The sequence below is a fragment of the Macrobrachium rosenbergii genome, chromosome 2 (assembly GCF_040412425.1).
Source record: "Macrobrachium rosenbergii isolate ZJJX-2024 chromosome 2, ASM4041242v1, whole genome shotgun sequence".
Taxonomy (NCBI): domain Eukaryota; kingdom Metazoa; phylum Arthropoda; class Malacostraca; order Decapoda; family Palaemonidae; genus Macrobrachium; species Macrobrachium rosenbergii.
In genome coordinates this window covers 42,575,513-42,603,012 of record NC_089742.1, presented here as the reverse complement: position 1 = coordinate 42,603,012, position 27,500 = coordinate 42,575,513, and the positions used below count along the sequence as shown (strand labels likewise).

The window sequence follows — 27,500 nt, the reverse complement described above, 5'->3', positions numbered from 1 at the left end:
GGGTGGGAACCCCGTAGAGGGGGATGAAGTGCTGTGTCATAACCATTAATATATAAATAAGTAAAGTAATTCTTTACCATGGTCATTTTTTTTCTATAGCTGTTCAGTACGAATTACTTTATTTTCGCCATGTTCTTTAACCATACCTCACGTAAAAATTTTGTATCAAATGATGTGTTCCCTTCGTCCATTACCATGATTATCTAATGGTAATTGGTAGAATTAAAATTAACTTCATGTCAGGGCTGCTTTCATCCACAACATAGTTACTGTAATTTATAGCTTTTCATTTATCACTCCTTGAACTTTATACTTTTACGTACCTTGCTTTGCTGACTTTGCTCCTGAGAACTTCTATTCTTATTCGTTTGGTTTCACCAAAACAGACAAGCAAATAAACGAACTGATGCTTCAGTAACCCATAAATTTCAAATGTTACTTTGCTCGCTCTCAACTTTTGTTATCAAACATTGTCGGCTGGCAAGTAGATGTCTTTCTGTTGACTTTACTTGTGTCTAACATATTATCTTGTATGCTGTGAGGCTGTTCGTCATTTCCTTAGGTATCCTGTGAATAGGCTTCCTTTTAATTCTTGGTCAGCCTCTTAGCCACAGCCACCAACGCGGTTTGTCACCTGTTATCATTTCTGTATATCTTGAAGTCTTTCCTCTCTGTAAGTGTCAGTGTGTTCCCGTAACCTAAATTATCCCTTAGTCCACCGTTATCAGATTCAGTTAAGTTCCACTAACTCTTGTGCCGACCAACTTTGTCTCCTCTCTCTCTCTCTCTCTCTCTCTCTCTCTCTCTCTCTCTCTCTCTCTCTCTCATTAGTATTCTGCAGATCTACTGAATGTCACTTTGACTGAAGAACTGCATGCCCTTTTGAAATCATTGACGATCACAAGTACTCAAAGGTTTTCGTTGTCAGTATAGTAAAACGTCTTTCCTCTTTTACGCTACTGCCAAAAAATTCCTGGTTTTCCTTTTCCTGAACCTTATTTAGTTTTCTGTAAAAGAAAACTATTGAGATGGCTTTGTCTGTCCGTCCGCGCTTTTTCTGTCCGCCCTCAGATCTTAAAAACTGCTGAGGTTAGAGGGCTACAAATTGTAGTGTTGATCATCCACCCTCCAGTCAACAAACATACGAAATTGCAGCCCTCTAGCCTCAGTAGTTTTTATCGTATTTAAGGTTAAAGTTAGCCATAATCGAACGTCTGGCACCTCTATAGGTACTAACAACACAGGCCACCACCGGGTTGTGGTTGAAAGTTTCATGGGACGTTGCTAAGAGTTTATGGGCCGTGGCTGAAAGTTTCATACACCATTATACGCTGTACAGAAAACTCGATTGCGCCGAAGAAACTTAGGCGCATTTTTTACTTGTTTTTATCATGTATTGCATTGCTTTTTCAATGCAACTGTTAGTAATACGTACAAGGAAACACCGCTATTTTGCCTTACCCCAAGTAAACATGACAGAAGGGAGGAATAACAAGATTGTAGCATAACTCCCAAGGAAGTGAAAGACCTGTCCTTTGAAGGCCGGAAGAATATGATTTAGGAGGCAGGAGGAAGTAGTATCCTACATGGTACAACCAAGCAGAGCGAAAATCCCAAGGTTTAAAGTATTTTTCTTTATTTGTTGGCAAAAGTGATGTAGTGTCAGGATCAGCAACCCCAGTCCCCAAGGCACTTTGCTGGTTCGCAACGCATTGCAGCCAAATTATTAACGCTTGGTTCAGTGTATCTGAACGGTACATTGGAGTTTCAGCTATAAATGTTTTTAAAATTACAAGATAAATGTTTTTAAAATTCCAAGGTACGAAGGAATATTGAAGAACGGCCATTTTACCCGATTGTACTCCTACCATCAACAGTAAGAGGAATCAAAACAGTGAAGACTTAAACAATAAACAACGCATTGTACCTGGTGGGACGTGACGCAGCATCAGTTGTAACACCAACCACGTCGTTTTTCTTGGGAAACACAGTAAACGACAGATCTGTATATTTTGAGAGACAGAAAACACAATTTATTTGGGACCGGTTCTGACATTTTTGTCTGGGATTCACTCATGTTGGCATCGCTAGAAATTGCGTAACCCGTGTTTGTTACTTGGCTGGTGCTGTTTGACTTTTTTTTTTTTTTCGTATGGCAGTAAATGCCTTCGTTAGCGGATGTGTAGGAGCCAGTGCCAAAAGTATTTGAGCGACTGGGCACAGGGGTTTCTGTTTGTCAGTGCAGAGAGGGAGTTTTAGGTACGTTCGTGTTATGCACTCTGAAGGGCGCGATTTCCGTCGCATGCGAGCAATTGCTTGACAGCTCGTGTACAGGAGTGGCTCTGGTTACTTTAGGCTTGTCATTTTCTGTCAGCACGTGTATAGGTAGTTATTTAACAAAATATCAAAGATAGTTTATTGTTGCAATCTCCAGCGTAGTCGTGCCAAACATTTAGTTTGTTCATCCTCTCATATTGCCCCTTCCAAAACGTGACTCGGAGCACGAAAGGAAAAAACGACAATACAAGAAGCTGTTTTCGACTTGAGAATAATAATGTAGGAATTTCCCTCATTCGCAGAAACTTCTGGAAGATTTTCACCTTCTGATCTCCCTGGGACCTTCTTCAACCCACGTGCTGCTTCTTATGAAACAAAAACTGCGTCGCGAAGTCATGGCAAAGAGTACGAGTGGGTTTTTTTTTTTCTTCTGAAGTTTATGATGCAGGGCAATGCAGGTCTTTGCATTCTTTCGTTAAATTCGCCATTTGCTTTTCCTTTGCTTGGCATCGACTTTCTCCCTGGCTTTCTTTCTCTCTTTGCCTCCATATTTAGCTGGATTGTTTTCGTTTGTGATTTTTTGTTTGGAAAAAAATGTGACGTTACTGTTACTCATGTTTATTCTTGATTCTTAAATCGTATAGATTCGCATAGAAGCTGAATTGAGTCAGTATCAGGTATATTCCTTTGCCTCATTATTCCATCCTGTTACACAATATTTGGCTTCGTAAAATGTAGCCATAAGAAATGAATTTATTATTATTTTCATCAATGAATCAGGAACCTCCTGAGTAATCTGTGTGCCAAAGAGAGAGAGAGAGAGAGAGAGAGAGAGAGAGAGAGAGAGAGAGAGAAATCTTGACCTCGCATCCTTGATCGAGATCCATATCGTAATCTACCCATCTTTCCCTTGGCCCATTGCCCACTCGTCCACAAAATGTCATAGAAATCCAACAATAACTTAACTGGGGTATCTTCTGGGAAGGAGAATCATGGCGTATATACGTCATAACTTTAACTGTGTATCTATGTAAACTACACCACAGAATATTACTTATAAGCCATTGCAGTGGATATAGTGCTTGATATTGAGGTTAGCTGTTATCAGTGTATAACACGAACTTCGTCAAAATAAAGCAGATAAGCCACATCCAAAGAACAACATACAAAAGGTTATTGTCCTACTCGAGTGCTCTTATAAGATGGTATGTTGTTGTCCGCCATCTTTTGATTGTTTAAACTGACGATCGTTGTTTTTGATGAACATGCGTGAGAACGAATAATGTATGGAAGGCGGGGCGGGTGTTTCATTTACACACAATGTCTCTTTGTCTTTCAGTTTATGAGATTTATGAATTATGAACTCTTCTATCATAAATAAATAGCACGGGTTATCGTCATGGCCATTTAGGTATAATCCATGGAAATATAACAAAGCGCATAAATCCTGTTATTGTTTGATCGTGCTCTCTCTCTCTCTCTCTCTCTCTCTCTCTCTCTCTCTCTCTCTCTCTCTCTCTCTCTCTCATTTGGTTGTGTATATTAGCTCGTTTTGTTGTTGACTTAAGATTATATATATACGATAATACATACAGATATAAAAAGATATATAAATAGGTAATGCAACGACTTGCTTTTGCTGTGTTACTTCTTCATTATCCTCCCTAGATCATCCTCTCCGTTTTCTCTCAAGTAAATAAAAGTTGTAATTATCACCGTTTTGCACATCTGCAAAGTATTCAGACATTGTTTTAAGGAGGATTGAATTAATGACACTTGGGCGGAGTTTTACTCCTGTCAGTACAAAATCCCTTTTAGGGTATTAAATCATTCTTCGACCGCGTGCTGTTCGTTCCGGTACGGTAACTAAAGGTGCTAATACCCATAAAGTTCAGGTATTTCATTATTTGTATTTGCCAGTTCATGCTTCATTGGTCAATCAGATTTATATATACAACGAGGCTCGAATATATATATATATATATATATATATATATATATATATATATATATATATATATATATATATATATATATATATATGTATATATTTATATGTATGTATGTATGTATGTATATATATGTATGTATATATATATATATATATATATATATATATATATATATATATATATATATATATAATGTGCGTGTATGTATGTAGGCATGTATGTATATGTGCAAACGTTTTATACGATGCGTATATACTGTACATTCCTTCTTGAACGTGAGTAAAGTCACGATCTTCTGTGTGTGTGTGTGCGTGTGTGTGTGTACATGGTGCTGGTCTTTGTGCGTCTTAGGCATCGTTTATCTCTTGTCGTTTATTCAAACGAAGTGGCTCCGGTCAAACGCGACCTTTATTAGCTATCCCCTCTCTCTCTCTCTCTCTCTCTCTCTCTCTCTCTCTCTCTCTCTCTCTCTCACACGTAGGAGGCCCTCGGAACTAATTATAAATTGGTGGTCATCCTCGCTTCTTTCCCCCCAACCTGTCTTTTTTGGATTAGTGTTTTTTTTTTTAGCATTCCCTTAGTCGTCCCCCGCGTCGTAACCTCAACGAATTCGCCACACCCCCGGTGGCATCTTGTCCTACGCAATACTCGCAGACGTCTGGCACTCGACCCCGTGGCCTCCCCCGGGAGTTATGTCTCTCTCTCTCTCTCTCTCTCTCTCTCTCTCTCTGACACTGTGTTTCCGGAGTTCTTTTGTTTTTGTTTGTTTATATTAATGCTCTTTGTTTGAAATTTCCTTTTGTGTATAGTTGTATATAACTTTTTCTTCATATGTAGGTCGTTGGGATTACTTTGTGGATCTTGTTAGATTAATGCTTTTATCATTCAAAGCTTGTTTTTCTATGTTCTTGTTTCTGTTAATCTCGTGAAATCTGTTTACTTTAAAAAAGATATATTCAGATGGAAACTTCAAATTCTATTTATTTTCTAGAATTTTCCATTGATTTGTGCCATGCGATTCTTTTTTTCAGTTGGCCATAAACGATTTTGCATTCACAGAGTTTTACATATAACATGTTATGTGTTTGGAAAATTACTAATATTTCAGGGAAGCTACACATACAGAAATACATACACATAATATATATATATATATATATATATATATATATATATATATATATATATATATATATATATATATAATATATATATATATATACTATATATGTATGTATATATACATATATTTTATATATAATCCTGAGTTTGAATTTGATATATATATATATATATATATATATATATATATATATATTTATATATAATGTGTATGAGTTAAAAAAATATATATATATGTGTGTGTGTGTGTGTGTGTGTGTGCTTGTGTGTGTATGTGTATGTATGTGTATATATGTATTTTCCGCACACGAAAATACTCTAATTCAGACAAAATAATTTCACACATAACTGTAATACTCTACTACTTGGCTGCGTTAGCGTGTAAAGGGGTATAGCTCATAGCTCTGCTGTGTGCGTAATTAATCCTCCGCTTTTTATCATCTTTACTCAGCAAGAGATTTTTTAGATTAATATTATAACCGGCATCATTCTTTGTTAATAAATATTACCTTGAAACTGATAACTATAAATTTATTTTTTAATTTTTCCTGTAAACAGTCATCTGAACAATTTTGGTTTTAATCCATAAATTTTTAATCCATAATTTTTCTTAATAAACTATGCTCCTGAAGCATTTATTCTTTAAGGAAAACAGCGTAGAATATAGTCAATAAATCCTGTTAAATTTAAAGCAGCCATCTGTCTACGAGTAATGGGTATGTTTAAACTTATCGATTTATGTTGTTTATTTGTTATTTGTTATTCTACGTTCAGTGTTTGTATTTTCCGCTACTGGGAATCACATTTTTCGAAAGCTGATTTCCCAACTGGCCTCTTGGGTATGTTTGATAGTAAAATGTGGAGCTTGAAAAAAGTCTACGGGAAATTTGTTTGCCACAAACGACAGATATGTTTAACGCGCGAAATCTGTTGACAGCACAAGATAAGTTTACAACGTAATGGTTCACATTTCCATGAGATATTTAGCCTTAGAGAAGAAGAGAAGAAGAAATAGATTTATATTTATTTATTTATTTTGATGTTTATATTTATTTGTTTATTTTGATAAATAAAATATCAGCAAGTGACTGCCACTAATTATTCTTACTTTTATCTATTAGGAGAAACAAACTCAGACTACAGGAAAATAGCAGAGAGAGAGAGAGAGAGAGAGAGAGAGAGAGAGAGAGAGAGAGAGAGAGAGAGAGATTTTCCCGGCCGGAGAAGGTGACGGCCACAGAAAACGGCTTTGTATATGAATGGTTCATTCCTCTTCTCGGAAATGAAAACGTTGAACCGTATCGTCGTATGATCGGCGAAGCCTTAGTAAATAAGGTTAAGCTTCAGAGTGAGGAAAATTATTCGAAAGATTCTTGTAAATCCCTCCGTCTAAGAAAATTGCAAGTTCCAAGGCTATTGCGATAGGCTTGTTTATCATAGACTCGGCGAGATAGAAGTGTAAAGGCATTAAAATGGAAGTTCAGAGTCAATAAATGTCAGTGTTGCTGATCTTCAAAGATGTCAGTCCTGTGGGTAAACTTTCAGCCGTTGTCACATTGCAAGGGAAAGGCACTCCTTATACTTTATTTGTTTATTCTCACTATAAAAGTTACTTTAAGTAATCTGGTTACTTTGTCGAACTATAGTTAGCAGATGATTGGTATTAAATTTTTAAGTAATAATTTCATTCTGCAAAACAGAAACTGACATTTCCTCTTGTTTTCATTGCCAAGAAATCAGGTTGCCGCCTCCGTATCAGAAAGATGATTTTCTGTTCACTCAACATCCTTGCAAAAGAAATTGAAGTTAAGTAATCGAAGGAGCGGAAAGAGAAAGAAATATTCGTCCTAAAAAGTGTGTAATGACATTAGTCTTCTTCGGGAGGGTGTTTGGGTGTGGAGGGGAAGGAAAGACGCTTGTTTATGTGATGGAGGACAAGTATGGATTCAGGTGTGCCAGGTGACCTAGTGAAAAGTGACAGTGACTCTCTCTCTCTCTCTCTCTCTCTCTCTCTCTCTCTCTCTCTGGGGCTTTGATGGGTGGGTGGAGGGGCTTGAGGACTTCAAGTGGGGGAGATACAGGTAGCACTGCGTGGCCCTGTCTTGCCCTTTCTACCCCCCCTCACTCCCTCTTTCTTCCTCTCCCCCCACCCCCTCTCCTATCCGTCTCACTCAACCACCTACTCTAATTATGACTCCTCCCATTTATGTGTCGAATTTTGCTCCTTGTTCACACCTCATTTTTACTTTTCTGTCATTGGGCAAAGATTCTCTTGATGCGTCTCACTTCTCAGAATGCCTCTGTCTCTTTTAGTAATTCGCAGTAAAAGCAGATTAAAAAATAATTAAAATAGTACCGTGTGTCAGCGAGGGTTGCGTCAGTCTGTAGGCCCCGCCCCCCTCGTGACGTCATGAAGTGAAAGTATATAGTGTTGCGTGTGAGTCGGAGAAGTCAGTTGAGAGAGCTGTGTCGTAGCTGCCAGACCACCGCACCGGTAGTGTGCTCACACTCCGAGACGGACTTTTAACAGCCCAGGGTTTTTTAGACTGTGTCGTTCTTCAGTCTTCAGGCCCTGCTATATATAATATTTATATATTTTTACTCACTCACTCAGATCTCCTCTCTGATCGTCGCCACTTGTCTCATAAAGTGAATATAAAAGTTTTTTCTGTGATATTCTAACTGTGATTGTCAAAAATGGCACCAGTGCCAGAGGAGTGCCTCGTGATGGTGCCTCAACAGAATCAGCCGCAGGAGGTCACGATGCCGGAGTTACCCGTCGCCGACACAGCTGTAGTGACTACAACAACAACAGCAGTTGTCGAGATGCAGCAGCAGCAGCCCCAGAGAAGACACAATGCCGTAGCGCAAGACAGCCTGCCCGCGGAGATGATGACTAAATTGGAAAGGCAGAATTCCTGCGACAGCGTCGGCAGTTTGGACGAAGAGGGCATTCAAGTCGACGCTGCCCTGGACGGACAAGACGGTTCCGACAGCCATGACTCTTCCGAATTGGAACCCAGGTCAGAGCGGTCGTCGAGTGTCGTGTCTGACGGGAGCGAAGAAGGAGGACGGGACTCGGGTATCGAGGCAGAACGAGAGCCTGATATGGTCATACCTGACGACGACCTCATGACCCGCATCGTAGCACAGGTCGAGTTCTACTTCAGTGACGCCAACGTTGCCAAGGACAAGTTCCTCTTGAAACACATCCGTCGCAACAAGGAAGGGTACGTCTCCCTCAAGTTGGTCTCTTCCTTCAAAAAGGTCAAACAGCTGACGAAGGACTGGCGTGTCGTTGCCTTCTCCCTTAACAAAATTTCCACTAAGATTCAGATCAACGACGTTGGAACTAAAATCAGGCGAGTAGATCCTCTGCCAGATCTCGAAGAAGTGCCTGTCACGTGTGCCGTGTTGGCCCTCTCTCTCCCCCTTGAAAAACCGAGCATCCAGTCTGTGTCACAGCTGTTTTCTTCCTGCGGGGAAATCGCTCTCATTCGCGTAGTCAGAGCAGGTACCACTATCCCACAGGATCTCAAGTCCTTGGCTGCCAAGCACCCATCTTTGAACGATACACATTGTGCTTGGATAGAGTTCGAATCACCCGAAGCCGCCAAGGCAGCCACCGAATTAACTAATGAAGATGGCATGAAGGTCATTCCCATCCTGCCGGAGGCACAGAAGAAACAAGAGAAACCCACCCAGCAACAAAAGTCCCAGCCCAACAGCCGTAAGAATAGCATTGTTAACAATAACAACAACAGCAATCAACAGAGGGGACAGGGCAGTCGCAAGAACAGCAACGCGAACATCAAGACCGGCCGAAAGGACAGCATCAGCGGCAACGTGAGTGGTTCCGACGGAGAGAACGTCATTCAACAGCGCCCCCCCAGGCGTAAGTGCATCTCTCTCCCACAGACGCAGTGCCCCAACCTGAGAGAAATTTCCGCCGTCGTAGAAGCTCGCAAGAACCGTCCCAAGAGCAAATCCTGTACAGAGTTCCCCACAGGATCTCCTCCAACTTCATGGGTGCAGCGACATCTGTTGGCTGCTGCCGCAGCATCTGCTGCATCTGCCGCCTCTCCCACAGGAGCTACCAGGCCTCCTTTGGCGAGACCTAACAGGATCTCTCATGGTTCTCTTCCCTTGCCAGATGGCGTGATCAGGTTCCCCAAAGGTCCGGATGGTTCCAAAGGATTCAGCGCAGAGGCCAGACGAGGCATCCTTAGTAGCGTGAAGGAAGTCACCACCGCCACCAGCAGTTAATCCAGGGCTGTCATTCACCCTTGGATGTCTTGTCTTTCTGTATCCCCTAAGACATCGTCCCTTAGTTGTAAGACGTCAAAGGGGGTTCCAAACCGTCTTCAATTCGACGTTGTCTCCTCTGAAGAAGAGATAGAGAGAGAAAAAAAGAATCTTATGATGGAAGAGGATTTCTCAATCTCCTTCGGAAGAAGATGATGATATTGTCTCCTTCGACTTGATATAAAAAGGATAGAAGAAGGAAGGGAATTTCCTCACTTTCTCCTACTCATCCTCCTCCTCCTCCTCCTCCTCCTCCTCCTACTCTCCATTCTCCTCTCCTCTATTTTTTTTTTGCCGGGTGTCTCGTCTTGGGCACGCTACCGGCTACGACGCACCCCCCTCCCCTTCATAACAAATTACCTTCTCCTAAGAAACTTTTCTTTTCTGATAAATTAAAAAAAAGTGTTTTGCCTGTTCTTACATATGTGACGTCATCTGTACGTCTAAAGCTGAACAGGTGTACACTACGAGCCTTTTTTTTTTTAACTAGAAAAAAAGGGATATTATACTAATCGAAACTTTTTTTTTTAACAAGTGCACATCTATAATCTAGGGCATATAATGTGTACTCTTCTTCTGTCAATGGGATGATAATTACGTGCCTTTTAGTAAACTTAATTAAGTGCACTTTTCAGAAAAAAATCCTTTCCACATTCATCCTGCCAACAGCTCCTGCCCTTATCTCCTTTACCTTACCCTCTGCCTTGTCTTTCTTCCCTTTGAAGATATGGTTCTCTGTTCTATGATTTAAAAGAGATGTAAATTTCTAACTTTTTCAAGAAACAATTTTCTGACAAAAAAAAATATTTATATAACAATAAATTGTTAGCAAAGCGAATCCCCCTCCGATACTTAATAGATTTTATATTCTAAATATAAATATTTATATATAAATATATATATATTTCTGCACCAAGGCTGCGCTATAATTGTACATTGTACATATTGTACAGGAACGGTGTTGGGACCTGGATATAAAAAATTGGTGGATTGTCCTTTCACTTTTTTCGTGTGTTTCTTTGTCTACATTAACTTATTTTTTACCGCATCATATTAGTTTTGTATATACGCATTATTTATATGAATCTATGTAAATATTGTCTTCTATCATTATTTATTTATATGAACTAGACTTAAGAAATGACGAAATAGATTACATTTTTGTAGAAATCTTGGAGTTTTCTTAAAAATCCTTTTCCTCCTTTTTTTTTTTTCTTGGACTGATATTCTGTATGCATGAGTTTTTGACTTATTGGGATGATGGTGACGATGAATGTGATGTAAAACAGGACTTTGTGGTGATGACCATATATTTGAGTGAAAGTGATTATGATGATGAATAAGAATTGCAACTTGATTTTATGATGATGATGATTCCTTGTGGTGATGAAAGAGATATGTTTATGTAATGACGATGACAGCAGCAAATAAGTTTTTGTAAATCTGTTTTGTGTGAGAATGATGATGCTCAGTTTGTTTTGTGATAATGATGATGATGATATTCTGGTGAAAGTTGGCGAGATAATTGTGAGAACAAGGATGCTGGTCTTTAAGGTACCGTGAAATTACCTTATGGTCGAGTGGAGGGAATTGTAAGGACAATTGTATGGTGAATGTATGGAAATTAAGAATAATTAGTTGAACAGAGATTGATTGCTGAAACATCGATTGGTTTACGTGATCTGGTGCAGATTGAATTTAATTCACATACAATATGATAATACAATTAAGACTGAAAATATTTTGGTGAGAAAATCTAGAACTGAGATGTTGAAGTTAAAAAAGCTCACTGAGGAACCTGACGACGAACTAATGAAATGTCAAGAAAAATGTTCTGGTTAAAATGCCTTAATGATGTAAAAACATATTTATTGTCAGTAAATCTCAAAGGAACATGTTCATGGAAATAAATATGGAAGAAAAAAATTTAAGGTAGTAAAAGAAAAAACAGTTGTCGTATGTGGAACATAAAAAAATGAGTAATATGCAACTCAGTGGGATAAAGAAAATACTTTTCTTTATAAATCATGAAACTAAAAAGATAAAAAGAAGTATCGCTTTGTATTGCCCATATAGAGAAAATGACTAATGAGGTAATATTTCCATCCCCTTATAAATCAACGGGATGTAGCTATACGAATAAATATGGAAGAAAGCACGAAGATTAATGCAAGAAGAAACAGTTACTGTATATATTGAACAGAGAGAAAAAGGGCGATGTTGCAACTTCAGAGGAGAGTGAATGTACTCGGTGGTTTCCAAGCAACAAGGTCACGAGTCTTACGGCTGTCATGTGGAAGGAGGGCCTTGGTTGCTTCTTGATTTATGCCAGCCACAAAACACCTACAGGGGTTTTTTGTTTCTTTTTATGCTGGAGTGTGAACCTTGGATAATAGAAAGTACTTCTTGCTTTACGAGTTTATTATGTTTCCTTACACATTAGAGCGTTTATAAGGTAATTTTGAAGTTAATGATTCTTTGTGGTTAAAAACACTTTAGGTAACTTTAGATGGTTTGTTTTGTCAACACACGTCAAGGAGCCTTTAAGGCCTCTACAATATGTTCCGGAGTTCATACTTTCTTTATTGACTCTCGGGACTCATTGTGACTCTTTGCTTCTAAAACCAGACGGCTGAAAGTTTGGCGCAAGCTTTGGCAACATTTGTCTTTTATCCGGCCGTGGACCGGCATGAGAGAATATGCTCTTATCACACAAGATTTAGAGAAACATGATATCAACAAAATTCTTGCATTACGGATGAATGCCTGGAAAGACAACAACAAGCAAAGAAAACTGTGCAAGTGATATATTTTCAAAAAGAACGAAGAAGTTATTATTATTATTATTAGTATTATTATTATTATTATTATTATTATTATTATTATTATTATTATTATTATATGGAGTAAGCCTGAAAGGCCATTAGTTTGCAAGGCAAAGAAAGTACCCTAGAATAAAATGTCTATATCTGAATGAAAAGGCAGAAAAAGGAAGAAAATAGCAATAAAGCAAAGATAAAGCAATAAAACAATATATATATATATATATATATATATATATATATATATATATATATATATATATATATATATATATATATATATATATATAATGTAGGGGAAGGCATATAGCTGCAGCCTTGTCTTGAAGCCACCTCCTGGAAAAAAAAAGGCGTATGATGGCTCTGTGTGTGTGCGTTTGTGCAAAGGTCAACTCATTGTCGTTGTACGGCTCAGACGTGAGGAAAATAGAAAAACAGGGGAATAGTAAAGCCACCGTCTCGAAGTAATGGAAAATCTTAATCGTTAGTGGACGATCAAGGATTTCCTTATTTTAATACCAAGGCCTATAGGATGGACAGTCCTATGCCCTTTTTACACCCAGGCCAGGAGTAAACTTTGTAAAGAAAAGGGAAACGAAAAATAGTGTGGTTTAATCTGTAGGAAGCTTTAAACTTTTTATCTTGGAAAAAGATCCTTTATTTCTTGACGTGTCTGTTCGGTAAAATGATCGCTTTTTAAACCGAATTGTTTACATTGTCCACAATGCAGTGACGTCATAGAATATTCTTTGGTACCATTCATAAATCTTTAGGCGTTTTTGTTACCTGATATTCTATTCATTGTGGTATGATGAATACAAATGAAAAAATTAAAAGGAGTCTACTGTTAAGTGATAAGAAATTAAGATTATGCAGTCTTAGTTATGCTGCTGATTTTTTCATATTTAATATTCTCTCTCTCTCTCTCTCTCTCTCTCTCTCTCTCTCTCTCTCTCTCTCTCTCTCTCTCTCTCTCTCTCTCTCTCTCTCCACCATTTTAAAAGCTGGAGTTTCCTGATATCCTAAATTACTGTTATTTCTTTTGCATTTCTTGCCATTTTGTTATGTATATCTGCACGCACGCACGCGCACACACACACACACACACACACACACACACACACACACACACACACACACACACACACACACCAGACTTCTAAGATCTGTCGCTAGATATTTATACGAGCACTTGTCAGGCAGGAAGCATTGCATGTGTGACCTATGCACACCGGAAAAGATGTTTGTAAACATTCCTTGGCTGCATGTCAGTACCTCTGTGCCTCTCGGAGGTTTGCTTCGTGTCATCACCGCGTTTAAGTGCCCCCTCCTCGCCCCCCCCAACTTTCCCCCTTCCTCCTTCCTCATGCCAGCCCCAAGACCGGTTGGATAAGAGACTCGAACTAAGCAAAAAGGGAAACCAAAACATACTAGGTGAGACTTGCAGAAGTTGTCAGGAGTCTAGAATGAGTTACGGTGAGTCACAATGAGACCCGATGAAATTATAGAGCTGCACTATATGATTATTCTACAGTTTTTTTTCATCGACGGATTAGGTTTTGGTTATAACATATGACAATACCTGAAATCGCGTATTCATATTTTACGTAAAATGAAAAATGCAGATGTTTTTACGAAAATTTGTTTGGTAGTTTTCCACTGAGATGAACATCCATATGCCAGCAGAGATTTACCTACAAGGCAGTAATTAAGAAGTAATAAACTCTCATTGTGAAAGTTTCATCGCAAAGCTTTATGGAATTTTACAAACAAATGCACACTTCCACCTTACATACAAGGCAGTAATAAGAACTTAGAAGTTCTACAGAAAGTTTCATCGCAAAGCTTTATGGAATTTTGCAAACAAACTCACACTCCCAACTTACAAACAAGGCAGTAACTAAGAACTAAGAAGTTCTACAGAAAGTTCTATCGCAAAGTTTTATGGAGTTTTACAAACAAATGCACACTCCCAACTTACGTACGAGGCAGTAATAAGTACTTAGAAGTTCTACAGAAAGTTTCATCGCAAAGCTTTACGGAATTTTGCAAACAAACGCACACTCCCAACTTACAAACAAGGCAGTAATTAAGAAATAAGAAGCTCTACAGAAATTTGAATCGCAAAGCTTTATGGAATATCACAAACAAATGCACACTCACTCCCTTGGTAATCGTCATGACCCAGTATCGCTCGACACGTGGCTGAAAGCAGTTCACCACTGTTATTATCAGTATCCAGTGCAATCCTCGATGAAAGCAAAATCTGCCGATACGATTACAGCTGAATCAACTGGTTTGAGCAAGGTTTCGTTTTGTATTGCGAAAACAGATAATTTTGAATTTGACTAATACACGCTTGAAAATCCTGATGGTGGCAGGAGAATTTTATCGATTTCACATGTACGACAAAACCAACAAAGAAACAGACGAAGTAGATGAATATTACGATGGTGTATCAGCAAAAAAAAAAAAAAAAAAAAAAAACGCCCGGCTGTAGACATGAGAAATCGAGCATCCAGAAATGCTTTGCATCCCCCCCTTTTTTTTCCTTTTTTTTGTTATATAAGGCATTAAATAGTTCATTTAGAGTTGTGTCAGAATAAGAGAGCATTATTAAAACTTGATATTTAATGCTGTATCCAAATAAAAGAGCGTCAGTAAAACTGGATATGTAGTATTGTATCAAAATAAAAGAGCGTTTGAAAAACTGGGTATTTAGTATTGTATCAAAATAAAAGAGCGTCATTACAACTGGATATTTAATACTGTGTCAAAATAAAAGAGCGTCATTAAAACTGGATATTTAGATTTGTATCAAAATAAGTGTCATTAAAACTGGATATTTAGTATTGTATCAGAATAAGAGAGCGCCATTAAAACTGGATACTTAGTATTGTATCAAAATAAGAGAGCGTCATTAAAACTGGGTATATAGTATTGTATCAAAATAAGAGAGATAGCATTATTAAAACTGGATATTTAGTACTGTATCAAAATAAAAGAGCGTCATTAAAACTGGATATATAGTATTGTATCAAAATAAGAGAGCATTATTAAAACTGGATATTTAGTACTGTATCAAAATAAAAGAGCGTCATTAAAACTGGATATTTAGTATTGTATCAAAATAAAAGCGTTATGAAAACTGGATATTTAGTTGGCAATAACTTGAGAGTAAATCTAGAAATACGGAAACAGACATTCATAGACATAAATCGTTGTACCTGCTAAATTGTTGTGACATCCTTATAAGAGATAGAAAGGACTTGATGAATAGGAAGAAATTCTGACGAGGCCTGCGGTAAAGCGGAAGCATGCGGGATCAACTTCATTCCAAGAACGGGGTAATACGTGGTAATTTTGCATACGACGACATCATTCGTGATCCGCTTACGGTGAAATACTTGGCAAATTGCATACGGGAGGAGTTAACACGTATGCCCGGTGACGCAAAGTACCAAATAATTACAGCCTGTTCTTACTTTCTCTCACTTAGTTTCTCTGGTTGCCCTGTGGCCCATTGCTACTCAAATCCAAAACTAAGGACTGTTCTCCTTAGGGTGTAGTGCCATCAGTGCACCTCCCATAGTGCACTGTAGGCTTTACTAAAGGTCCTTTGCAGTGTCCCTTCAGCCCATAGCTGCAACCCCTTTCATTCCTTTTGTTGTACCTCCGTTCATGTTCTCTTTTTTTCCTCCTTACTTCCCACCCTCTGCTAACAATTGTTTCATAGTGCATCTATACGGTCTCCCTCCAGTTACATCTTGAAAACCTATTTACTCTCAATTTTCTTTTCAGCGCTGATGACCTCATGGTCCCAGCGCTTGGCCTTTGGCCTAAATTTTATAATCCATTTTAAGGACTGTTTTGACTCGTAAGGCGTTGATTCTTAAGGGGATAGTAGTTGTCACTGGTAGCTACTCATCCAGGCATCGACCGGAGTCAGTCTTCCTTAACTTTGTTGATGAGGAAACCAGTTAATGTTATTGTTCGGCAGTTGCCGATGTACGTATACAATCATTTTCTCTCTCTCTCTCTCTCTCTCTCTCTCTCTCTCTCTCTCTCTCTCTCTCTCTAATATTGCAATTAAAATTTTTAGTTATTTCAAGTCTCTTATCCTTCCATCCTTACTTACTTTCATCAAGGTCTTTGGACCTTGATTTACACCTTGAAGACCTCTCCCTCTGTCTGTCTGCCTGTCTGTGTGTGTATGTGTGCGTTGTGATGTCTTGATTAAAGCCTATTTAGCTATATCTGATTCAGTCACATTCTTTGTTTAACGTTTTGCAATGTTATAACTGTTGTCAGATATTTTTAGCATACCTCTCGCTCTTTCTCTCTCTCTAGATTGCTCTCGTGGATAACAAAATCTCTCTTCTCTCTCTCTCTCTCTCTCTCTCTCTCTAATATCTCTCCTCTTAAAAATCTCTCTAGTTATTTTTAGTTATTTCAGATTCTCTTCTCCTTCCGTTCTTTCTTATTTTCATCAAGGTCTTTGGACCTTGATTTACACCTTGAAGATCTCTCTCTCTCTCTCTCTCTCTCTCTCTCTCTCTCTCTCTCTCTGTGTGTGTGTTATGATGTCCTGATTAAAGCCTATTTAGCTATATCTGATTCAGTCACATTCTTTGTTAACGTTTTTCAGTGTTATGACTGTTGTCAGATATTTTTAGCATCCCTTCCTCTCTCTCTCTCTCTCTCTAGCTTGCTGTCGTGCATAACAACAAACTCTCTCTCTCTCTCTCTCTCTCTCTCTCTCTCTCTCTCTCTCTCTCTCTCTCTCTCTCTCTCGTGCATAAAAACTACGTTCCAGAATAGCGCAGGATAACTCGTTGGAAGCCTTCAATAAGATTACCCTTGAAAATGAGGTTCTATATTAGTCTCCTTCAAGGTCAGGCGCTCTTAATACGCCTCAGCATATAGCCCCACCCTCCTCATCATGCATCCAATGTCCTTTGATGATTCCTTTTATCCCTTGGTTTCGGAAAATGTTATGTTACATATGGCACTGTTTTCTTTGATGTCTAAATTATTTCCTGTAGATTATATTTTATGCCAGATAGTTTCTATATATATCTGTATATACAGTATACTGATAGAAACTTATTGGCATATATATATATATATATATATATATATATATATATATATATATATATATATATATATATATATATATATATGTAATGTGTGTGTGTGTGTGTGTGTGTGTGTGTTAAAAAGCATTGGATCACGATGAGGGCCTAAAGTAAACGAAGTGATAGTATTTTATGTTTATGCAAGTATGCTGAATTTGTATATACAGTATATATATACATATATATATATATGTATATATACTGTATATACTATATATATATATATATATATATATATATATATATATATATATATATATATATATATATATATATATATATATATATATAAACACACACACAAAGTGGTTTGGCTCCACCAAAAATGTGCGTGGTAACGTGACTCATTCCTGGATCTCGTCACGCTTCCGGTCTCCGAGCCGTTACTAGATCTCCACGTAGTTGCTTTTATAATTTTCTAACTTGTGCTTCCGATTCTGTTTTCTCACCTTAAGGAAAACTTATATGTTTTTCTCCGCTAGAGGGTCCGAGCAATCAGTTATCCTTGCTGTGAGGATATTTAGAATAGGTTTTACTCTGTTGCAGGGACTCCGAAATCAATTTTCCTCGCTGGGAGTGATTTTAGAATGAGTTTTCGTCAGTGTGAAGGTCTTAAGAATCTATTTTCCTCAAGCGGAAGCAATTTATAATTTATTTTCTTCAACGAGAACTTACAAGATTCTGTTTTTCTCACCGGGAGAGATTTTTAAGTCAGATTTCCTCATCACTGGGAGGAGCCAGCCATTTGAATATACTTTCTTCATTAGAAGAAAACAATGACTTTAGGTTCCATTTTTCTCAACGCGAGAGACTACTATACGATTTTCCTCACCGGGAGGGGCGGGCTTTAGAATCTTTTCCTCACCGGGTGAACTTAAGAATCTTTTCCTCACGGGGAGAATTTAAGAACTTTTCCTCACCGGGAGAACTTAAGAATCTTTTCTTCACCTGGAGAACTTAAGAATCTTTTCCTCACCTGGAGAACTTAAGAATCTTTTCCTCGCCTGGAGAACTTAAGAATTCTTTTCCTCACCTGGTGAACTTAAGAATCTTTTCATCACCGGGAGAACTTAAGAATCTTTTCCTCACCGGGAGGACTTAAGAATCTTTTCCTCACTGAGACAACTTAAGAATCTTTCCTTTCACCAAAATGGACTCAAGAATCTATTCCTTTGTGAGAGGAGCCTGTGGATCTGTTTTCTTCTTCAAGAGAATTTTAGGTTTTCCTCAATGGGAGGAACTGCCAGTATTTGTTTTTTTACCACTATCAGAGAGTTTAATTTAATGTTCCTCACCGGTAGCAACTTTAGAATATGATATATTTTCTCTTCCTTGTAGAATCAATTTTCCTCACCGGGAGGAACTGTAGAATATATTTCTCCTCTACAGGAAAAACTAAGAGAATCCGGTTTGCAAACCAAGGTGCACTATTGTCTGTGCTCATTGTAAGGAGGGAATTTCATTATTTTTTGTCATCAGAAATTATTTTGGATTGAAAGAGCTTTTTCTACTCGGCTCCTTTCTTTTTCTTCCACCTTTATAACCTTTCCTCTTCTAAAAACGCTGGTTAGATTTATCGGCATCATCAGAATTTGAGCCTAGTCTCTCTCTCTCTCTCTCTCTCTCTCTCTCTCTCTCTCTCTCTCTCTCCTCTTCATTCACTTTTTCGTATACTTTAGGCTTTCAGCTTTAAGCCTTAGTCCATTGGTTCTTTGTGACCCACAAACCTCAAGCAGTAGACCCCTCCAAGTCACCGTATTGCCTCACCTCAGTCCAGTTGTCATGTGGATCATCGTAAGAATATTTTTCCTCCAAAAAGCGTCCACTCTTCACACGCCCACCCCCCCGGAAAAAAAAATATTCAAGAGAATTCCTCCCTAATCATCTTACCGGTACAAGTTGAAATACATTCCTATATCTCTGCGGTAGTGTTTTAATTTATAAGTAGCTTTAATACTTGTTTGTTGTGAAAATTTGAACGTTTTGAATAGTAATAATAAAAATAGTAAGCAGTTACGGTACTGTAAATCACACGCCATCCATAAATACCAACTTGAATCGGATGGCAACTTGTAAACGCATCATAAGGTAAAAAAAAAAACATGTCCTGATGACGGTATTATATTGTAATTATTTGACACCGTATACCCGCCAACTCAGGTCAGGCGACATGGAGACTACTGTGCGTGTATGGAATATGATCAGGTGGTTGTAGCATGACAGTTGCTCCTGAGCTGCTTTACCACAAATTGATTACTTTACAACTTTATAGATTCCTATTTTTGAGGGTGAAATTATTTAATAAGCAGATGGCTACATATCCATAAGACACTTAAGTGCGCTAAGAAATTCACAATATCGTAATCAGTTATGTGATAATCCACAATTATATAAAATAATTTGTATCAATAAGCAAAAGATAAACACAAAGACTTTGGAACACCTGAACGGTGTTCCTCCTCAGTGTTTTCGTTAACACTGTGGAGGAACACCTGAACGAAAGTATTTGTTTTTATCTTTTGCATATTAACACAAGTTATTTATATAATTGTGGATTTTTATTACATAACACTTAAGTGTCTTACGGACCCCACAATAAGCTGTAGGTCCCGTTGCTAGGTAACCAATTGGTTCTTAGCCACGTAAAAATAAATCTAATCCTTCGGGCCAGCCTTAGGAGAGCTGTTAATCAGCTCAGTGGTCTGGTTAAACTAAGATATACTTTTTTTTTTACGGACCCAATACCACGTTTTTGGTCCTAAATAGCGTCACCACACTTCCATCCACTCAGCGGCAAAGTTCGTTTCACTTTGTGGATATATCGAAAAATAAAAGGCTTCTTAATTCGGTAAATTTGTTCATTAGGTGACCTCGAGATGTTTAACCTTTCAGGGAAATTAAATCTTGTGTTGACGACTTATTGTCTTGACGATCAACTCATCCGTTGTAAAAGGTACATATAGTGGTATGTATCCTTTTAATATTGCATATGTATTGCCCATGTTTGATTGATACATTCATTGGTAGTTTATTTATTTATTCTTTGTTATCTTTAATGAGGAAAGTATGGAATTCCAGAAATTGACTCTGATGAGCCTTTTATCTGGTTCATTGGGAATGTGCGTACTCACAAATATTTGTGAAGGAATGATCCCTGGAAATTTGTAACAAATTGACAACAGTATTTTGAAGGTGCCAGCAGACTCTTACTCGTGTCACTGCCTGTAGCCAGCACATTGAATTATTGTGGTTTTGCATGAAAAAATTTGGCTTTCCAATTATCAACCCGGAAGCAACCGCACTGTCTCCACGTTCGTGTGATTTCAATTTTATATATTTTGGCGGAAGGTGGGGCCGGGTAGGGGAGAGGAGGGGAGGGGTTACTGCTCGTTTTATTAAACGTGTTGAAAGCGTTTATGCACATGGCCAGCTCTAAAGTCGTAATAACTTTTTCTTAGGTCAGTTAAAATCTTTAGGCCTAGTTTTATCTTATCCTTTTATTTGCTAATATTCTCACTCTATTTCAGGGTAGAAAATATTCTTAGTTTCTACTATGTTAAATTTCAAGGACTATACGTATTTCTGAATTCAGGAATTTCTGTTGCGTATGTAGAGGTCCTCTGAAATTTTATAGAAAATTCTGCCTCACACCTTGGGTTGTGCCATAGGCTGCCATAGGCTCAGTACCATGACCTTGTCCATTTTGGGTTTGAATTCCACGCGTGTGGGGTCTCTGCAGTACACTTTCGTTATTTTGATTTTGTATTGCTTATTTTTGTGAAAGTCTGCTTGCGACTTGCCCCTCAGAAATATCTGCTTTAAATTAAACATGAAAATGATCATAGCAGCAGCAGTAGGAATACTTGTAGTAGTGGTACCAACTTTCCAGTATTAAGCAATTATCATTGAGCAATAAAGAGCCTTTCTTTTTTTCCAAATGACAGAAAATTATCTTATTCTTGAACCTTTGCCTAATGAGTATTTGTCAGACTTCCTTCTAGATGTCTATTGGTTAACATCCTTTTTTGGGTCTAAATCCGTCAGCTCTCAAGTGGTTTACATTTTTAAGATATGTGGGAACTTTCATCCCATCTCAGATGCAACAACTCATTGTTTCCTGCGTCGATACAGAGGTTTTTGTTCCCCTCCGAGAATGATTAGTATTGTTTAATCTCCTAAAACATATTTGATTTTATTATGTTTGGGGGATATATCTCTATATTATATGGGATTCACTTTTGGATTAGATATGATTTGATAAATTTTGCGGGACGTACTTTAGTACGGTAAAGGATATTTGCCATAGTATCAAATTTGGGTGAATATATTGTAGTATATTTCAAGATATATTACTTTAGTGTATCTTAAAAGACAAACTTTATTATGCTTCACGTGAAATCTTTAATATGTTTTACGGAATGTGCATCATTGTGTTTTATGTGTATAAATTTTTGTATCGTGCAAATAAGTATAATCTAAATCATAGACTTCAGAATGGTTTGTGGGATATGCTAAGTATATTAAAATGATAATGTTCTCGTTGAGTCTTGGTGTTACTTTCACGGGAAGTAACTGTGGCGAAAGAGTACTTTCACGGGAAGTGTGGCAGTCGATTATACCAAATTTAGATATTCTAGGTAAGAACTGATTGGTTTTAAGACATGTGACTTGGTTTCATTTCAAGGATTTAGGTATTGCTTTTTTGTAAACAATGAAAATAGGTTACTGACTTCCATCTAACATTGTTTTTATGACTGATTTTGATGTTAGGTCAGAATTACTCGTCTGGCAAAGAACCGTTGTTCTCGGAAATGGAGAAATATGTATAGTCCTTGAAATTAAACATACTAGAAACTAGGAATATTCCGTGCATTTTCTGTTAAAAAATATATATATTTACATGACATATAAAACATAACGTTTCCGAAAAGAAGACATTACGTTTTATGTGTCATATAAACACATATATAATTTTTAACAGAAAATGCACGAAAATAAACGATAAATTCAGTGAAGTCCGGAATAACAATGCTTTTTTAAATCTGGCGGATTAGGCGCGTGAGTGAACAGAACAGTTATTCAACAGTGAAATAATTTCCTGATTTCGTCATCTGCGACGAGGACAGACGAAAGGAAGGGAATGGGTTCCCCCACCCTCCCCCCCCCCACAAAAAAAAATAATGGTTCACAAATTACTGGATTTACTGAAGCTAATTACATCACGCAACGGCGACATTATTGTGACATTTCTGAATCGAAAGTGGTTCATGAGTTGTAATGCGAAAAGGATTTTGCAAGCGCACCTGATTATGATTATTTTGCTGTCGTTAAATTTTCATGTACTTTACGCTTGCGTTTCCGAAAACTTGCTCGAATAAAAGATATAGTGGATTTTCATTTTTTAGTAGTTTGGTTGTATCTCCACTAATACTCTCTCTCTCTCTCTCTCTCTCTCTCTCTCTCTCTCTCTCTCAATATATATATATATATATATATATATATATATATATATATATATATATATATATATATATATATATATATATATATATATACACACACACATATTAAAAGAGAGGGAGAGGGTATTAGTGGAATGTAATACAAACTACAAAAGGAAATCTACTAAAATATCTTTTATTCAAGCAAGCTTTTGGAAATGCATGCTTAAAGCACATCAAAATTTAATGAAAGCTAAATAATTATAATCAAGTGCGCTTACAAGTCCTTTTCATTTGCAAGTCATGAACCACTCGTGTATATATATATATATATATATATATATATATATATATATATATATATATATATATATATATATATATATATGTATATATATATATATATATATATAGATATGTATATAAACGTATGTACGTTTTCCAGATCCCACAAAGAATATCAATCTATCATACCTGCCGCGTCCTCCGCGAATAAGAGTACTCCTGTTAAATCTTTGCTTTTCACCTGTTCTTGTACTTTTGTACTTAGTCTGGGCGAGCTTTCGTCTCGAGCTTTTAAGCCACCCGTTGTCAAACAGTGCTTTAAGGTGGTGGTCTATTGATTCTTCCTTCTTGTTTGTTTACAAACATTCCGGGAGGAAAGGAAGTAATTCGTAGTGGATGTTTATCGATAATGTTCGCATGCATGTTTACATTAAAGGTCATTGGTGATGAGACAGAGAAAGATTGTATCCTTAAGGATAGGCAAGAAAAATAAGAGACTCTGAATGCAAGAGATGTCGGATTATTCAGTGTGAATAAGATTGCTGAAAAAAGAGAAGAAATGAACATATACCGTATTGGTCACACCAAGGATAGCTTTATAAATTTACATGAGTATATTATTAAAGTAATGCTTTGAAACTCATTTCTCTCTCTCTCTCTCTCTCTCTCTCTCTCTCTCTCTCTCTCTCTCTCTCTCTCTCTCTCTCTCTCTCTCATGATAGTTTACATAAACCAATTATTAGAGTAATGCTTTGGAACTCGTTACACCCCTCTCTCTCTCTCTCTCTCTCTCTCACACACACACACACACACAAATAGTAGCTTCACAAAGTTTACATGAATCAAGTATTAAAGTAATGCTTTGGTACTCATTATACCTCTCTCTCTCTCTCTCTCTCTCTCTCTCTCTCTCTCTCTCTCTCTCTCTCTCTCTCTCTCTCATGATAGCTTCTGAAAGTTTACATGAATCAACTATTAAGAGCAATGCCTTGGTACTCATCATTACACCTCTCTCTCTCTCTCTCTCTCTCTCTCTCTCTCTCTCTCTCTCTCTCTCTCTCTCTCTATGATAGCTTCACAAAATTTGCATGTATCAGCTATTAAGGCAATGCTTTGATACTCATCATTACACATCTCTCTCTCTCTCTCTCTCTCTCTCTCTCTTCTCCTCTCTCTCTCTCTCTCTCATGATAGCTTCACAAAGTTTGCATGAATTAACTATTAAGGCAATGCTTTGGGTATTCATCATTACACTCTCTCTCTCTCTCTCTCTCTCTCTCTCTCTCTCTCTCTCTCTCTCTCATGATAGCTTCACAAAGTTTGCATGAATCAACTATTAAGGCAATGCTTTGTACCATCATTACACCTCTCTCTCTCTCTCTCTCTCTCTCTCTCTCTCTCTCTCTCTCTCTCTCTCTCATGATAGCTTCACAAAGTTTGCATGAATCAGCTATTAAGGCAATGCTTTGGTACTCATCATTACACCCCCTCTCTCTCTCTCTCTCTCTCTCTCTCTCTCTCTCTCTCTCTCTCTCTCTCTCTCTTGATAGCTTCACAAAGTTTGCATGAATCAGCTATTAAGGCAGTGCTTTGGTACTTTCATCATTGCACCTCTCTCTCTCTCTTCTCTCTCTCAATAGCTTCATTTACACGAATCAACTATTAAGGCAATGCTTTGGTTTTCATCATTACACCTCTCTCTCTCTCCTCTCTCTCTCTCTCTCTCTCTCTCTCTCTCTCTCTCTCTCATGACAGCTTCACAAAGTATACATGAATCAACTATTAAGGCAATGCTTTGGTATTCATCATTACACCTCTCTCTCTCTCTCTCTCTCTCTCTCTCTCTCTCTCTCTCTCTCTCTCATGATAGCTTCACAAAGTTTACATGAATCAACTATAAGGCAATGCTTTGGTATTCATCGTTACACCTCTCCTCTCTCTCTCTCTCTCTCTCTCTCTCTCTCTCTCTCTCTCTCTCTCATGACAGCTTCACAAAGTATATGAACAACTATTAAGGCAATGCTGGTACTCACATTACACCTCTACACCTCTCTCTCTCTCTCTCTCTCTCCTCTCTCTCACACACACACGAATGGTAGCTTCACAAAGTTTACATGAATTAAGTATTAAAATAATGCTTTGATACTCATTGTACCTCTCTCTCTCTCTCCTCCCTGGTGGAGGAGCTTGTGACTTTCTTAAACCGCTGAACGGGATCAGAAGACGTCTTAATTCCTATCGTTTCAACAGTGGCATAACTTTCTCAGTTTCACCATCACTTCTGTCACTCTCACTCCGTTGGCCCGTGGACTCCATAGTGACCAATTAACGCCGACATCAGGCATCTTCACGTCATTTAAAGCATTAAAGTCTATTGTTTGCTCGCTTTCGGAGATATAAACTGTCCATTACAACTCCTCAGAGAATGAGATGTATTCAGCATGCGGAGAGGGAAAAGATGAAATACTGAAAGTGATAACAAGAATATTGTTCATCTATCGACTTTCTTTCTCTTCTAAATAAGGTTGCTAGTTACATGTTCCATAAGGTCATGGGTGTTGGTTTTTTTTTTTTTTTAGATTTTTGCATTATGAATTACTAAAGCATTTAAAACATAATCTGCTTTGTTCAATTGTAGCTTTTTATTTAACTGGAACTTATTATAATTGGTTACTTTTTTTACAGTTATTAATTATGGTGTAAGAAATCATATAAAACAGGCATCCTGATTTATGAGTGGCAATTTTTTTTTATTAAATAATTATTTTGTTCCACTTTTAAAAACTCAAGCTTAACCAACTTGGAAATCGTGATAATAATGATAGTATCGTCTCTTCACTGACCACATAACCTCATTATCACGTGACTGATTGATCGATTTTATATATACGATATTACGGTATATTTTTTAAACTTCCGGATTGGAGAAGGGGTTAGTCGACCAAGCAGGCAGTAAATGTCTTGGAGAATTCTGTTGATTAATACAGTATGGGAACTCGCTGTTGCCAGTTATTTAGTTATTTTTAACACAGCATGGCAACAACGTAGCGGACGCTGATGCAGACGAACACCAGAGGCTACAATACTACTTTTAAATTGGCATGGACCGTTCACTCAGGTTCTCTCGGTTAGAGCGCTGTTAATGTTTGGTCATATTTATCTTTTGAGTTATGTGCGCGTTTGATTCATTTTTTATCTAATTACTCACTGTTCATCGTTTTTCGGATGTGTTTTTTCTGTTGTGTTCGTTATTACTGCAGTTAATACTTTGAGGAAAGTTCCATGTAAATGGTCGTGCATTTTAAATAATAATAATGATAATACTCAGAGATTCACAATTTCGTGAAAAACAATGTGTCATAAAAATCCAGAATTATATAGTAAATATATTACTATGTAAAATAAACAAAGACTTTCGAACGGTGTTCCTCATCAGTGCTAACGTTATAATTTATATTTACTATATAATTGTGGATTTTTATCACACATATAATAATAATAATAATAATGAAATAATAATAATAATAACGAACTACAACTTAGCTAAAGAAAAAACTGACACCCAACAGTAATAAGAGGAGCTATTGGTCTTTTTAAATTTTTTGTGGCACCCCTTAAAACGTTTTAATCTGCAGTTCTTGAAAATCAAGTTGCAGGTTTTTAACTGGAATTGAGATCTTGTATCTCCTTTTGTCAGTGTGTAAATTTCTACTCGAAATTAAATCGCTTGTGACTGGAATTAAGCCAATATGTGCATTATTTTAGGCCCAGTGTCTCATCAATCATTGGCATAGAGCTGTCAACTTCATTAAAAATCAGTGCTTATAATCTTGGAGTAGACCTTAGTGATTACAGACTTGGGTAGCATGTTTTACTTACGCTTAACTTAGAATGCATTTAATATTCATCTCGATAACAAGAATGTGAACTGGATTTCAGCGGAACACAAGAACCCAATGTACATTTTTTATTATAATTAAATTACGAAAAATTTTTGTGTTACTGTGAGTAATCCGAATATGGAGATTTCAGGAAGTTGCTTCTTGAAAAATCACTTGGTTTTGATATCGTGTCTTCACAGAGTACACTCTGGATGCTTATAAGCACATATACATGTTTGTATGCATGATTACTTGTCTATTTTTGCGGCTGCTT

The 27,500-nt window shown here is 37.4% G+C and overlaps 1 protein-coding gene and 1 long non-coding RNA gene across 2 annotated transcripts in view; both read left to right on the top strand.

Moving 5' to 3' along the window:
- Window positions 1–27,500, top strand: part of LOC136849727 (uncharacterized) — a 495,400-nt gene that overhangs the window by 197,454 nt on the left and 270,446 nt on the right. The gene's annotated exons all lie outside the window — the stretch shown is intronic.
- Window positions 7,795–10,826, top strand: LOC136845854 (la-related protein 6-like). Its single transcript, XM_067116269.1, has one exon. The coding sequence runs from the start codon at window positions 8,049–8,051 to the stop codon at window positions 9,615–9,617; it is 1,569 nt and encodes a 522-aa protein (XP_066972370.1). The 5' UTR covers window positions 7,795–8,048; the 3' UTR covers window positions 9,618–10,826.